Source organism: Passer montanus, unplaced genomic scaffold (genome assembly GCF_014805655.1).
Source record: "Passer montanus isolate IOZ18808 unplaced genomic scaffold, ASM1480565v1 scaffold20, whole genome shotgun sequence".
NCBI lineage: Eukaryota > Metazoa > Chordata > Aves > Passeriformes > Passeridae > Passer > Passer montanus.
This window is the reverse complement of record NW_024366592.1, coordinates 3,393,353-3,409,185: the sequence shown is the minus strand read 5'-3', so window position 1 is coordinate 3,409,185 and position 15,833 is coordinate 3,393,353. Positions and strand designations below refer to the sequence as shown.

The 15,833-nt window shown below is 48.4% G+C and overlaps 1 protein-coding gene across 1 annotated transcript in view; it reads right to left on the bottom strand.

The window, feature by feature from the left end:
- The window catches only part of CACNA2D4 (calcium voltage-gated channel auxiliary subunit alpha2delta 4), a 121,061-nt gene extending 113,217 nt beyond the window's left edge, over window positions 1-7,844 (bottom strand). Inside the window, exons 1-2 of the mRNA XM_039708244.1 lie at window positions 7,735-7,844; window positions 2,857-2,938 (exon numbers count right to left, since the gene is read on the bottom strand). Of these exons, the coding sequence (XP_039564178.1) occupies window positions 2,857-2,938; window positions 7,735-7,844 (192 nt within the window). The remainder of the gene's footprint in view (window positions 1-2,856; window positions 2,939-7,734) is intronic.
- Window positions 7,845-15,833: the final 7,989 nt, after the last annotated feature.

Genomic DNA, 15,833 nt, shown 5'->3' with positions numbered 1-15,833 from the left:
GCACACACCCAGCTGGTGTCTGTCCCTTCAGCTCTGTGTCACAGCTCTGCCAGGAGAGGAGTGATCTCTGCCAGGCTGGGCTTTAATCAGGCCCTGCTGGGGGGAGCAGGGTAATCTCTCCTGGGAAAGCTCACCAAGGGGGGGACACACCAGCATGGGCAAGTGACCTGCCACCAGTTACCTTAAAGCATAGTCTCAGTTAAAAGCAACAGGCTTTTCCCTCTCTCTGTTAATTGTTTTTAAATGTGCTTTTGACATACTCACAAGTAGGTGCTACTGGGGTAAAAGTAATCATGAGAAATCAAAAGTAGCCTGTTAATGGCAGCCCTGAGATCCAGCCAGAGATAGGAAGGAGCAAACTCCAACCCAAAAAAAAACAAAACCAAAAAACCCAAAACAACTTTCTGCCAAAGTTCCAGTTCCCTAAGGAATACACCAGGTTTGAGCTCAAATCCTATTTGAGCTTTTCTCCTGCAAATGAACCAGCAAACCACTACATGCCTGTATTCCTGCCATGGAAACCTCTGCCTATTGATGACTATTCATCCAAGATTTTCTAATGGGGCACAACAGACACCATGGCTGGAGTCAGATCAGGTGCATGTAGTTGGCCAGGATCATCCTGTACAACCTGTGCTTGGGGTTCAGGCTATCAGATCATGTTAAGTTACAGAACAGGAGTCAGGCTTGGCTGAAAGGATCTGAAGCTTGAAAAGAGGCCAAAAAGTTAGCTCAGCTCTAACAGAAAACCTTTTCTTATTCATCTAGCACTTAGCATTCCCCTAAAACAGCAGGAGCAATTCATTAAGATTCCCCTTCTGCCGTGACGGGGGTGGTGATTTAAAAGCAGAATATCCAGAATTCAGTATCCTAAGTTTTATCTGTGAACAGAGATATGTCACCAAGTATATATTCTTGTTTCCACCTCCATAAAATTCAGCCTATTGAAATACACCGTGCTGCATTACTCACTGCTAGTGGAACTAAATTAAGAGTGTGAAAGACATTCCTTTCATCTTCACCCAGGAAAACGTCTTGACTGAACTTCTCAAGTTTGTCTGCTCTTTGCCATGTTTTTTGGGCTTTCTAATAACAGCAGGGCAAAGCTGTGATGCAGAGTGAAAGCCTGCCCTTGGGGATTCAAGGGATTTCTGTTAGCTCACCAGGTCTCTGGGAATGATATTGCCTGGTAGGAAGTCAACTACTTGAGTTTGCAACATGATTTTAGGATTCTTCTGGAGGAAGCAAACAAAAAGTCCAAACAAAACTAAGCGAAGTGAAAACCACAAGAAGTTTATGCCAAGTATTAAAGACAAAGTTTACATGCAAAGCATTCAGTAACTGAAAAATTATGACTCTCACAGCTACAATAATCTGGTTACTTCAAGACTATTAGGCACAAGGGACACATGAAATAAGGTACAAACTGAGATAACAGCACCTTCTGTATTTCCTCAGAGACAATTAGACAAGCACTAAGAAAAGATTCACGTGAACCTCTCTGCACTGTGCTCCCCACCCTTCTGCTGGTCTGGGCACAACCATGCATGCAGAGAAATAGTTGATGTGAAACAAGTAATAGCCCAAAAAAGAGAAAGGTGCCTGGGGAGCAGGTAAATCCATGTGTTTAATTTCTAGATTTTGGTGGGTTTGGCTCCCTAGGCCTAACACACCCACAATCTGTGCCAATGAGATGATCTGCATAAAATTATTTGGGATCTGCTAGGGTGCAAGATAATTATATTTATTAGTAAAAGATCTGTCTGCATCCACTTGTAGTGCTGGAGGTGCCAGGGATGCAGTGGGAGCCTTCTTGGGATGGTCCCTGCTTTGAGATGATGAATTGTGAGGAATTCCTATCTAAAGAAAAGGGGGCTGAGAGAAGGACTGAAGTGAGTGCTGGCTGCTTCTCCCCTATTTCCTTATTTCCCAGGGAAACAACAGGAGATGAAAAAGCTCAAGAAGTGGGGCTGAAAGATAAACTTGAGCTGCTTAAACCGCTCAAGGTAAGTTAGGGCAGAACACAACACCACAGAGAATCAGAAAGAGTAAAGAAAAAAGAGATGGTCACAGAAAAAACTGGATGGCCACAAAGTGGAGTGTGAATTCCTTTGGATGCAGTCAGCAGCCACCAGGCCCCCAAAGCAGCACTTGGGAGGTGCAGGGCAGAGATCCCCAGGTCTGAAAGAGCAGCAGCCATTCACCACTGACTTAAGGAAGCTTCTCTACAGCTGCAAAAGGGACCATTTGTCTGAAGCCCCTGGAGCTACACCCTTGAATGCTGGCAGAGAGTTTAGTGCACTAGTGCCTGTTTGGTGAGCAGGCCAAGCAAAGCTCTGCCCCCCTGGCTTCCAGGGCACCTGCCTGAAGCAGAGGCTTAAGGGCAAAATGCAAAGAATTGATAAACAACTGGCTGAATACAGATGAGAAAGCAAAAAAAATTAATTAGTGTCAGATGGAGAAATGCAGGAGGGGATGATGGGGTGACAATGAGCAGGATGAGCACCAGAGAGACTTGGGAAAGGAGGAATGAAGGGTCAGCATGGGAGAGCAGGAAGTGATCATCAGAGGGGAAACATGAGGAGTGCTGCTAAAAAGTATTTTTAATAAAAAGTGGTATAATTAAGGTTGTGGTCAGCAATGGCTGATGAAAGCAGGGAAGGCATTGAATGGATCTCCCTCTCCAGTTCATGGAGAAAGCCACAGGGCATCACTCTGTGCTCAGGGATATGGAGCTCCATGGTTTAAAAACAGCTGCACACCACTGCCTGATTCTTTCCTCCACCCTGGAGGAAACCTTGGGAGGCACACAGGGAGTGACACGAAGCAAAGGGAACCCTCACAGATTTTGCCTACCTTCTGCAACAGGAGAGAGCCTGAATACTTAGTCACAATGGAGTACAGCTCCCCACCAAAGGCATCTGCCCAGGACTTCACCCTAAAAAAAGGGGCCAAAAGAAGGAAAGGCAGTATTAATAATTCCAAGTCTGCAGAGTTGGTTACTGCCTCAGGCAGGTAAAACTGCATTGTCCTGAGTGCAAACCCTGTATTCCTCTAAGCCACTCTCCAACACTGGCAATGTTTTGTCCCCAGACTCCAGCCAGACAAGCAGCAAGGCAGGAGACAGTGCTGCTCTTGGACATTGGTGAGCAGGGGGAAACACTGAGTTCTGCTGGTCTCAGTCACTGTGCTTGGCCTTGAGTATGTCCCACCTAACTTTGGACGTGGAAATTTGGTCTTAGATAGCATCTGAGCTCCTTGCTGCTAGCAAAGGGAAATGAATTGCTTTCTGCAGACACCTATTTGTCTCTCCTGACAGGCCCTGGGGTGAAGGGCTAGACACCCAGTGCCAAATCCACTGAAGAGAAAGAAGTGTCAGGACTTAGAGAAGATGTCATGATTCCCCCCTTGTATTCAGCTCCTCCAGCAGAGCAGGCCAGACACTGATGAGCCAAATTCTCTGCTCTCACTGGTGGTGCTGCTGCTTGATAGTGCCACAGCAGGTTATGCACATTGTCACTGCAAAGCACCCCCAACCTGTGCCACCCTGGAAATAATGGATGGCAGCCATCCCACGTGGGGAACTTCAGATGTTGAGGAGCAGCCTGAACACTGAGCCATCCAAATTGAAATAGATGGCTCCCAAAATTGACAGAGCACTTAATCAGCACTTACACCAGCCATGCTAGGCAGCTCCACCTCCATGCAGCTCCCTCAACAAGGATTCACTTAAGAGAGATTTATTTAATGCAATGAGTGGCCTTCTCCACTTACCAAAACACACCACTTATTTATGATGTGCAGAGTCTTACCTACAGCTTCCAGGGGAGTTCTTCAAGTGCCAGGCAGGCTTTAACCTCAGGGCCTGATTTCCCAGTGCACTGCACCACAAATAACACACCACCACAGAGATGAGCTCGGGAGAAAAGCCAGCACAGCAATGGTGGAATAATCACAAGAGCTCACTTCAACCTAGGAAAGCCTGCTCAGACTCCCCTCTTGCACACAGGAACACACAGGCAGCTCTAGGGGATGATCTGGAGCAAACACAAAGCTTCAGCTCTCTACCTCTCTCCACTGCTATAAAAAAAGCATGAGAGAGTGGGTGCCTTTTAAAATCAATCCTTAATTGAAAATGAGGCATTCATATTTAACCACTCAGTGTGAACTAGCACCAGCTGAAGTAATTTTTCTTTCTTTTTTTTTTTTTTTCATTGTGCTCTGCATCTTATTTTGAGAGGCAGAGCTTTTATCTCACCATTTCATCCATAGAGAAAAAAGCATACAGATATTTTCTAGGAGACCAGGATTTATTGGGCTATATCAGAGTTATAGCAAGCCCGGAATAAAAGAGGAAACGAGAAGCAGGGATCCCATGGGATGCTTTCCTGTTTGTTGTGGCACTGACTAATCATTCCCTTAGATATGAGGATCTCTGGATCAACATTTGAACTGATGCCCATCTGCTGCTACTGGCTTTATAAGTTTCATGTACAAGATGTTTTGTGCTGAATTTAACTAATATTCTCCAGTCTCCTCGCCTTTTACTGTAGAAAAAGAGAACCTAAACACGAAGGGATAGTAATTTCAGCAGGGATGTTTATTTTTACCCCACTTCCCTCCCCTCCCCTCCCCTCTGTTTTCTGTCATATGTGTAGTGTGCCCCTACATTCTTCAACCCAGCAGGGTGGAAGAGTCTGTGGTGTTAATTTCTGATTAGTGGGTGCAGTTGAACAACTCCTTGAAGCTTCCAGTAACAGCAGAACTGGAATAAAAAAGGGGTTTGTATAGTTCTGGGATGTCTGCTCTGGCTCAGGGGCTGGTATTGCTTCTGGTGTCAAAGCAGAGGAAGAACGAGGCACAAAGACAGGGGGACCAAAGAGGGGGCCAGAGACTGGCAGCTCTGCAGGACTGGTTGGAAAGTTAAGGGGCACAGAGGAATGAGAGGGCTCCAAGGTCTCAAATCCCTGTTACAGGGCTAAAGTTTGTGTCATTAAAACCATCTGGTGGCATTTCATGGAAGTTGCAAAGCAGGAAAGTGAAGAGGCAGAAATACACTGGCATTTTCATATTTAAAAGACAATTACTTGCCAGGGAAATGAGCAACCTTAGAATACTGGGAAATTAAGGGCAGCCTGCTGAACTTAAATAGGTTCCCTTAATTTTTTTCATAAACAAGCGAGAGAAAAGGTCAGTCTGAAATTCATCAGGTTGCAGAAAAATTTCTTTTAAGGTCTCTGGCTCTGTCCAGCTCAGGAGCAGGTGTATAAAGGCAACAGGAGCAGCCTAAAGAGGCCACACCAGGCTGATCTTTGCCTCTCCCAGCAGCACTTCCCAGTGCTTCCATTACCCAAGAAGAAGCAAGCCCCAGCTCCTCACCACTCCTCCGTGGCTGGAGGATGAGCAGGGCTGTGTCCAGTGGGGAAGAAGAGGTGCTTTGTGTGCTGAACTTACCCCAGAAGCACCACGAGGAACTGACTGAGCAGATTTTGCACTGCTGGAGTCAGAGAGGAGCTCTGGAATGAGCTGGCAGTGATCCAAGCACGATGCAGCAAAGCCAGGCAGGGCTTGGGGAGCAGCACAGCCCGAGTGAGCCTTGTGTCACCTCACCCTGACTGAACCCAGCTGCTGCTTGAAGGGCTCTGCTTCTCTGTCCCCAAAATGTCCCCGTGTAACCCGTGAAACAGAGCCATTTTCTGCTGACTTACTCCCCCTGGGCCTCTGGCCAACGTATTTCTCTGCTGAAATTTCATTTCAAAAGGGAGACTTTTGTGTTTTGGTTAAATTCATGGGGGGATTTGAAACACCAGGGATTAATTCAGCCATTGGTCTGGCTTTAGTGCCAGAGGAGAAAAGCTCTTTTTCTATTGTTTATTCTTCATTCTTGTGCAGGAATAAGTTCCAAATTGTGCAAAGTGACGTAAATCTCTTTTTTTCAGTAGTAAAGGGTATCACATTATAACAAAACACATCAGAAAAGGTTTTGGTCAGAGATTGTCTGCCTCTAATCCCTGCTCTTGTGTTCAGTGGCAAGAACAGCAGAAAGGACATGCTGGCTTCTGAATGCCACAGGCTTCAATGCCAAAAGGTATTCCCATGTGGTATTTATCCTGGACATGGAAAGTTGATTTGCTTGGTTTGAAGTTGGATTTTATCTTGTGTAACCTCTGTGTCCTTTCTGTGAAACCCAAATCAGAAGCACTTTTGTTGGGGAAGGGCTTGATAGTGCAAGAATAGAATCGGTAGCAAAGTTTCCTGAGACCCTCCTGGGTAATTTCCTTTCTGTGAAACCCAAATCAGAAGCACTTTTGCTGGGGAAGGGCAAGAATAGAATTGGTAGCAAAGTTTCCTGAGACCCTCCTGGATAATGTCAGCTCCTGGGCAGATGGGCTGTGTTGGTGGCACGTCTGTAAGGGCCTTATTGGCAATTTTTGAATAAAAATCATTTCCCCAAACGCAGGAAAGGGCTTATTGGCACATCTGTAAGGGCCTTATTGGCAATTTTTGAATAAAAATCATTTCCTAAATGCAGGAAAGGGCTTACGCTGACTTGAGTTGATTTTTCAGATGTCAAACTGGCTGGCAGTGTTGTCTCCTGTCTGGAACAAGCTGCTGTCCTGCACCCACAACCCTATCCCAGCACCCCAGAAGCTGCCCCACAACAGCTTTTACCAACGGCGGCGCTGACATTTCTAATCCTGAAAGGATTTAACTCGTCCAAATCAGCTTAACAAGGTGAAGTTTTTATAAACTGGGCTTGCTGAGAGCTCTTGGGCTCCCGGGGGGCTGTGTTGCTGGCAGGGAACTGTCCAGCAGGGATGGCACTGGAGGAGCCTCGTCACAGCGACACACGCAGGGCTGGGAGCACTGCAAGCCCACACCCCAAAAAATGCACCGAGGGTCCCTGCATGTGCAGTGCATGCACAAACCACGGCTGGGTGTGCTTTGTATTGCAGCTCAGCTTCTCATTCCTTCTCTCCAGAGCTCGGGGAAGGGCCACTACGCCTTTTGTAGAGAGGTGGAGCCAGCACAAGCAAGAAGGGCTGAGGCCTCTTTGCTCTATTCAGCCTTGTGAATAAACACGGCTGTGTTTATTTATTATTTATGTATTACCCACGCCCTTTTCAGCCAGCACTGAGCAATGCAAGGGACCAGAGCTTCAGAGCTGCAAACCTTGCTCTGCACAAAGAGTGCATCATCACTCAGAACTCCCTGTGTGCCCCTTCCACAGCCAGAACCTGGCCAGTGCCGTGCATCCCTCGGGTGTTCCTGGCATCCTGAAACCCAGCATTTCCCTCCTACTGAAGCCACTCTGCTCAGCTGGGAGCTGCCAAACTGGGCCCACTCCCGTCTGCTTCCATGGTGGGATCTCTGCAAGATGCACCAGCAGCAGTGTTCTACAAACGTGTCTTTAAACTGGTTTTGCCTTCTGCTGCCCAGTGCTTTAAGCAGAGCACTAATAGATATCAAAATACTTAAGGAGATGAGTATCATTGCTACGCCTGAGGAGTGGGAGGAAGAGGCACAGCATCCTGGTCTAGACCCGGACACAGAATTGGTGGCTCCCATGTCTGTGTCCTCTGCCAGGAGCCAAGGTAGGGCAGTGCCAGCTCCTGGAGCCCTGTGCCCCTCCGGAGGAGCCTGTCCCCCCTGGCCTGTCCATCCCGGGGAGGCAATTCCCACCCGGCAATTCCCACCCGCCTGTCCGTGCCCGCTGCCCACAGAAACACTCACGTCTCCAGCGGGATCTTCGTCTGGGCCCTGGCCCAGGGCGGCAGGCAGAGCAGACAGAGCATCATCATCCACGGGACGGCCCCGGGCCCCATCCTCCAGGCACCCGCCATCAGCAAGGGCTCCGGCCGGCGGCGTGCGGCGGCTCCCCGCCCTTCCTGCTGCCCTGAGGGAGCTCCCCCGCGGCCTCCGCCATGGTGCCGGCCTGCGAGCCCTGCCGGTGCGGGGCCGAGCCCCGGGGGCACCGCGGCCGCCTCTGCCCCGGGAGCGCCGCTGCGGCTGCCGGGCGCCGTCGGGGGTGTCCGGCCCGGGGCACCGCACCGTGAGGGAGCTGCGGCCCGGTGCGCGCCCACGGGTGCGGAGCGGCTCCGGGCAGGGGAGCTCACCCTCGGGTGCGGAGCGGCTCCGGGCTCCGGGCAGGGGAGCGCACCCTCGGGTGGAGCGGCTCCAGGCAGGGGAGCGCACCCTCGGGTGCGGAGCGGCTCCGGGCCCCGGGCAGGGAGCTCACCCTCAGGAGAGGAGCGGCTCCGGGCAGGGGTGCGCACCCTCAGGTGCGGAGCGGCTCCGGGCAGGGAGCGCACCCTCGGGTGCGGAGCGGCTCCGGGCTCCGGGCAGGGGAGCGCACCCTCAGGTGCGGAGCAGCTCCGGGCTCCGGGCAGGGGTGCGCACCCTCAGGTGCGGAGCGGCTCCAGGCCCCGGAGCGGCCGCGCCAGGAGGGAGCTCCGCGCTGGGAGCTGCAGCGGCTACGTAATCCCCTGCCAGCCCTTAATCCCCTCGCCAAGCAGCAGCAGCCGCAGATTTAGGGAAGTGGAGTGGGATAAAATCACCCGGGATTACTCTGATTTCTGAAGACGGGTCTTGGCTTCTCCAGCCGGAGGTCAGGCCGTGCCTGCTTTAAAGGGGTCGCATCCGCATCCCCCAAACCCTTCCCAGACCTTGGGTCTCTGCCTAGGGCAGAGGAGGGAAAATGAAAGGCAGAAAGCAAAAGAGGCCTGAAGGAAAGGGCTCTGCCAGTTGGAGCTGATCGCCTCCTAATGTGAGTGATTATTTATTAATAGGCAGGCCTTTCGGTTTGGCCAACATTCACTTGAGATTGCCATCCCCTGGTCTGTGTCTGGAGAGCAATGAATCAAAGGAGGCCAATTGCTGAGCCTGATGAATGGCAGGAAGCAGCAAACTGCACACTCGGATGAGGGACACGCTGTGGAAGCTCATCATCATCATGAGAAGTATGAATTATAAATAACTACAGATATGGCAGCAGAAAGAGCATCAATTACTGCTTCAACCTGTTGAACAGCTTGACTCTATGGCTATGAATTAAGCCATTTATTACAGTACCTTCCAATCATCTTTTGCACATTTACAAATGGCTTGTTTAATGTAAAATGCAAATGTTTAATGTAAAATGCAATGTAAAATGCGAAGCCACACTAGATTGCTAGGTTTCTCTAAGGACGTGGAGGGGGAAACTGGCTGTCAAAGGACTGAAATAAAATGAAGGCCTGTAGTGTAGATGGCAACTATAAGGAAAATTAACTGTATCCCGGCCAAAACCAAACAGATGCAGTTTAAATGGGATAATAGAAGTGACAAAGGAAATACTGAAAAGGGAATAAAACCAGGAAATGTTAAATAGAGGTTAAATTGTATGATGAAGAGGTTGAAAGCCTGTGGTAAGGAATTAAGTAATTCCAGGAATAACTCACCTCAGGATAGGATGGTTTTATCATTTATTACAATATTTACTCCAGACTGTCTTACTGAGAATTACAATCTTCTTCAAGCAGAAGCTGTGGGCCTGGAGGGCATAAATTTCTCTTATGTTTTTAAGTCTGTGCAAAGGGTTTCAAGGGAAAGTCGAAATGGTTCTTCCTGACCTTAAAATCTACAAAAGAATCAATTTCTGCACAACAGACACTCAAGAGACAGTGCCTTTAGCACATCACATGGCTGCACTGCAGCTGCCTGAGCCAGCTTTGGAAGGCAACAGGCAGAGCCCATGTAATTCACCTCTCTCAAGTGGCCAAAATGGGCTGCCCCTGCAGCTGGAAAATAGGGGGAAATTGCTCTTAGAGGAGCTGGGGAGACTGACAATGGAGGCTTCATTTGTCTGTGCTTGCCAGGGTTAAAACTGAGGGGTGGCATCCAGGGTGACAGGCTTCCCTGTCTGGATTCTTGAGGGACGAGAGGATAAAAACTCACATTCTGAAAAAAAAACCCAAAATCTGAAATGAGATCTGAAGGCAGGACCATCAACATTTTAGATAACATTTTTTTCTCTATTTTGCAAGGAGCTGTATAAATTGTTACTGTGGGTGGTTTTTGCAGGGTCTCTTCAGTTTCCAGCTGGGACCCGGGTTAATCCAGGTGGGTTCTGGCAAGAGCCCTTGTCTGGGTGTGCTTGGTAACCCCTGAAACATTGATAGATAAAGGCAATGAGACAGCAGCACGCTGAACTGGGAGATCCAAATCCCTTTATTTGGATTTATCTCGTTTACTGGATATATCTCACTTAACCCCTTAATGATCTAAAATTGCAAGGAAGTGAGATTGGAAGATTAAATGAAAATAGCGCTGAAAACTGAAGAGCCCAGGTGCCTGGAGGGCCCTTAATGGGATTAGTGTGCATCCAGTTGCTTGTGCAGAGCTCAGCCTGCACCGTGTGTGAGCACAGTTGGAGCAAGGCAAGGAGATAACAGCAGGGGCTGACTGGGGAGAAAGAAAATGAGATCTGTGAGAAGGAATGAAAGCAAGCACATAACAAGGAGTGAGGACTTAAGGCTGCAAGACATAGGAGGTGAGCAAGTGCAGCACTTTAGAGCTACATTTGCAAAACCATGAGGCAATAAAAAAAAAATACCAGTGTGATTTTGTGCTGTAAACACAGGCAGGGGAGAGATTTACCTGCTCTATTTATTTCTGGTTCGACTAAAACCAGAGTTTGGATTATCATGTTATGGGAAGAGACCGGCAAATTTTACAACCAGGAGAAGAACAAATATCACCAAAAGGCTGGTGAAGAAGTGTAGTCTCACAGTGGGATACATACGAGGAGAATGGGTGTAAAACAAGCCGGAATAAACACTTGTTGTGAAGAAGTGTAGTCTCACAGTGGGATACATACGAGGAGAATAGGTGTAAAAATGATGGGAATAAACACTTGTTCCCAGTGATGGAAGAGCACTTTTAGTCATGGCTTTACTGACTGGCCATGCAGATCTCTTGGGGTCCAGTTTCAGTGCTGTGGAGAGTTGGCAAGCTGAGTGTGCAGAGGTGTGGATTTGATGGGAATGGGAAGGAGCTGCTCCTGCACGAGTGCCAGGGGAGGTGTCCCCAGCTGAGTGCTGCCCTCCCAGCCCCCTTGGATCATCAGGACCTGAGCAATCCCAGCTGAGCTCTGGGCAGCAGCATGGTTTGGACCAGAGATGTCCCCCCAGAGCCCACAGCACACCCTGTATGGACAGTGGGATTTGTACATCCACATGCTCTCCCTGCAGTTTATAGAAGCAGCCACATAGGTGTCATATTAATTAATGCCTTCAGCTGGTTACTTTGCCTTTTTTCCTTTTTAGTTCTTTTTTTTTTTTTTTTTCCCCACAGCCCCTCTCTAAATTTAGGCTTAGGTGTCATATTAATTAATGCCTTCAGCTGGTTACTTTGCCTTTTTTCCTTCTTAATTTTTTTTTCCACAGCTCTGCTCTAAATTTAGGCTTGTTTAAATACTCCAAGATGAAATGAGCATTTTTAAAAAAAATTGTTTTTGCTAGCAGAATTTTAAACCCTCATCAGACATAGTGTTCTGAGCAGTAGGAAATTCAGGGCACAGAGGGAGACACCAAGGGAGAGCAGGATGCACAGGAAACAAAGAGCACTGGAGCATCTTCCCACCACCTCTGAAGCCATGGCAAGAAAAAGAAGAATGAATTTTAAAAAAAATAAGAAAAAAGAAAAGGAAAAGTAATTGAAAGCAGATGCTCTGTTTGGGGAGAGCTGTGAGCAGTTCTCCCCGACAAGAATGCAGCTTTCCTGTGTGCTGCCACAAAAGCAGCCAGAGCGAAAGTGAACGTTATCCTTCTCTCTCCACTATCAAAGGCTTAAACTTAATGTTTTACATTTCAAATCCACCTGAAGGAACTTGATTAAGAGAAAGGGAAATCCCATTTTGAAAGAGATTAAAGCCTTTTGTGATAAACTGGCTGCACTAGAGCAGCTTTCTTGAGGAGGAGGCTTTGCTTTGTGGAGAGCCCCAGGAATTCTGGTGCATCAAGTGCCTGAATAAATGATGGCAGTCATTCTGCCAGTCTGTGCTGCACAGACACTTGACTCAGTGCACATCCAGCAACATCATCTGTGCTGCCAAATCCTTTGTATTAGAGGCATGAGGCAACGACCCTGTTCGGGGAACACGCTGCAGATCCCTCCTTCTCTCTGCTCACTGTGTTAGTGAGCATTCAGGATTTTGCAAGGTTATCAGGACAGAGGTATCCAGGCCAAATTAAAGTTGTTCCAGCCTGGCAGGGCTACAAAAAAGGAGGGTCCCTCCTCCATCTGTTCCACTGTCAGGGTCAGCAGGTGGGGAAGGCACAGAGATGAGTTCACAGAGATCATAGTTGCCTTTATGCTCTGATGTTACTGGTTCACCTACTTGCTGAAATCCTGATGGGGATTTATCAGGTCATGGCTGTAGGGTGTTTTGCAAATACAATAATTCTCTGAGCTCTTGCAGGGGGAGACAGCAGAGCCTCCAGTGCCAAGGACCCTCTTCTGGCTTGTCAAGTGATCTACAGGGACAAAGCAGCAAAGCCCCCGCTTCCCTGCCCTCCCCTGATGTGTTTGGATCACACTGTCAGTTCAGCAGGGAGCTTTTTGTGTTCCCTGGCAGTAGGGGTGGCTCAGGCAGGCCGTGGAGCTGGGCTGCAGCACTCTGCAGGCCTCTCTGAAGCGATCCAGGCACGGAACATCTGCCTGTCAGGGAAGATGGCATCAGCACAGCCGAGCTGCCTCTGCCCAGCGCTGGGGGCCGGGGGCTCTCCATCTGTGGGCTGGCACAGCACTCGTGCCTCATCCCTGGGGAAGCTGCTGCACGCTGCCACAGCGTAAATAAATGGAAATGTCTGGGCAGAAAGAGGTTTTTTTTTTTAATCTTTCAGAGTTTGAAAATTTTTTAATCTTTCCTGCTAATTTTGTTGCCGGTGCTGAGCGTTCAGGCAAGACCTGTTGTAGAAATGTGTATCAGAATTTCTGGAATAATCAGAACTCAATTAAAAAAAAAATCTTAAAAGCCTTATTATTTCTTTTCCCTTCCTTTTGATTTCGCAGAAGGCAGCAGCTTTGCCAAAATTCTAGGTCACAAATTATAACATTTCATGCTTTTCTCCTTTGAAAATGAGACCACTTTTTTTTTTTTTCTTCTCCCACAAAAATCAGAGGCGATCGGTTTCAGTGTGATTAAAGATAAAAGCTGGGCTTTGGATACATTTTACCACACATTGATGTAGGTGTAGATAAAAACAGTCCATTCTTTCATGAATATTAATGAAAACATGTTTTGTGATTTTAGGCAACCATCAATTGTTATTAAAAATACCCTGACAGTTCTGAAGAAGAGAAAGAGGTGGGGGAGGGCTCCGCAAAAGCCTTTCCACATCCAATTAACACATTTTTGTGTTTTGCTGTGAAATTACCCTGTAGTGAGTGTGAAAGGTGCTTCCCTGACCTCCAGCTGCTCAGCGGGCTGGCAGGGAATGGTGTTCACCCATCCAAGCATGGCAGGGCCAGCACTGCTCCTTTTAAACTCTTTTAACCTCTGGTTACAATTCAAGTCACTTCCCGTCACCCTAAATTGCCTCTGACTCCGTAATTAGCTCAGTCACCTGCCAGCTCCCATAACACACACTCATTCTTCCTGCCCTCGACATCTGACAGCATCTCGCTCTGCCAGCAGCTTTCAAACAGATTTCCCCTCCACCCCAGGGCCTTTGGTGCCACGAGCCTGCCCTGGAAGGATGAAGATACAAATCACGTTGTGCCCAGAAGGATCATTAAATGCCTTCTTTGATTTCCTTCAAGGAGCACAAACCAGCTGAGGAAGGGAACCAGTGCGTTTCTTGCCAGTGGATTTTTTTGTTATTGTTGATATTTTTGAGCCCCCCTCGGTGTAGGGTGATGGAGGTGGTCCCTCCCTGTGGTGGGTGAGGAATCTCCAGCTCTCAGCCATCTCCTCACAAGGTGGGTGCTGGCTAAGGAGATTGCCAACCCCCAGGAAAGTGTGGTTCCCAAGGATTCAGCCTGGTCTGGGGACATATGTTATGAGAGAAAATAACCTCTCTCTTACTGCTGGAACGTGTAGCAGTGTGCAAAGCCTGAAAAATCAGTTTCTAGCAGCCTGGCTCCTTCTGCTTCCCCCCACTGTTGTCAGCATCTGGACAGCACATGGGACAGGCAGGAGAGAGATGGAGAGATAAAACCCCTGGAGATAAAACCAAGAACTGTGTCCACCGTCCATGACAAAAAGTGGAATGCAGGATCACAAGAGGTATCCAAAATAATATTTGATATACATAAAATAAATTTTTAATAGAGCAAATATTTCTAAATTTTGTGTTGCAAGAAAGGAAATTTTTATTCCAACTTGTGATGTCTGTCTCAAATCATCTTTCATTTGCCAAAGCTGCACTCCAGCTCCTGCCTTCTCGTTAGTGCAGCGTTGAGGCTGAAGTTTACATCTTTCTGAGCCAGAGGCTCCTGAAGTTTCAGACAGAAGCCAAACAGTTGTGCCCTGAGGGATTCCTTCACAGGAAATCTGATGTGCATAAAGTAGGCAGAGCGGCGCTGAAATCTCATTAGTGCTGGTTGCTTGCTGCAGCTCTGACCTTGGCTTAATTCGTTCAAGAGATGCTGGAGTTAATTGGCGTTCTCAGTTTGGAGTGATTCCCTTTTACAAGGGCAGTTCAAGCCCAGATCTGCTCTGCTGGCCAGCCCTATAACTCCCCTGGACAGAAGGATTACCTGGCTGTACCTGTGCTCAGGTGTCTGGTGTCACACTCTGACAGCCACCGAGCTGCTGCACAGCCCCTGAGTGTCACCCTCCCACGAGGAGCCAGGGCTGGAGGGAAACCAGGACCAAACACAGCAGCTGGGCTTTCCAGCAGATGCTGTCACCAGGCCCAGGGACAGCCACCCCTCCCAGCACACTCCACCTGCTCTCCTGCTCCAGCAAATGCTCAGCCCGACTTCCCCCTTGCCAGCTCGGGCTCACTTGGGAGGTGAATTCCTGGGAAGCACACAGGGCCAGAGACACGGCACTCCTCATCCTCCTCATCTTCCTCATCCCACCTGGAGATGGGAGCTAACTGTGCCCAGGATTCCATAAGTCCTTTCCTGGGCCACCTTCAAAGTGTGCCCTGCTATTGTCACAGTCCTCAGTTACAGGTCAGCTTTGTCCCATCCTTGAATTTTCTATGTGCCTTCCAGAGGTTTTTCCAGAGCTCTGCTGCTATTTTTTCCTAATAGCTGTTTTCACATCCACCACCAGCTATTTTTTTTCTGATTTACCCAGGCAGAAACAACAACTGGAAAGGTGATTCACTTCCAAAGCCTTCCCTCCAAGGGTGGGCTGCATGAGCAAAGGACAGGCTGGTGTTCTTTCTCATCTCACAAACCTCTGTTGAGGGTGAGCAGGAAAGAAAGGAGCTCACTGCTTTCACAGCCCTCCCAAAATCCAGAGCATGCTGGTCATACTCAGGCCAAAATATTAAAAAGGGATAGCCTTACACATCTAGTATGGAACCAGATGGAAGCAGAAAAGGTTGATGTGACTAGAGTTCCTTAGAACTGGTTGCTGAGGAGGGCTGAGAAATCCAACAGGTTAAAACAGCCATGGAGCCCTTTTTCCTGCTCTTTGGCACTGATTAGCTGGATTCAGTATGCTGATGAACGTGTTAACCAGGGAGAAAATTGATATTAGCTCCAGAAAATAGCCACTTGTGCCACGGCAGCTCAGGGCCATGAAGGTGTAGAAACAAATGCCGAGAGCACAGAGCGAGCTGAGCCTCTGGCCAGGGGTTTGGTGGAGATTGGGTGAGCAGATCCTGTGCCCT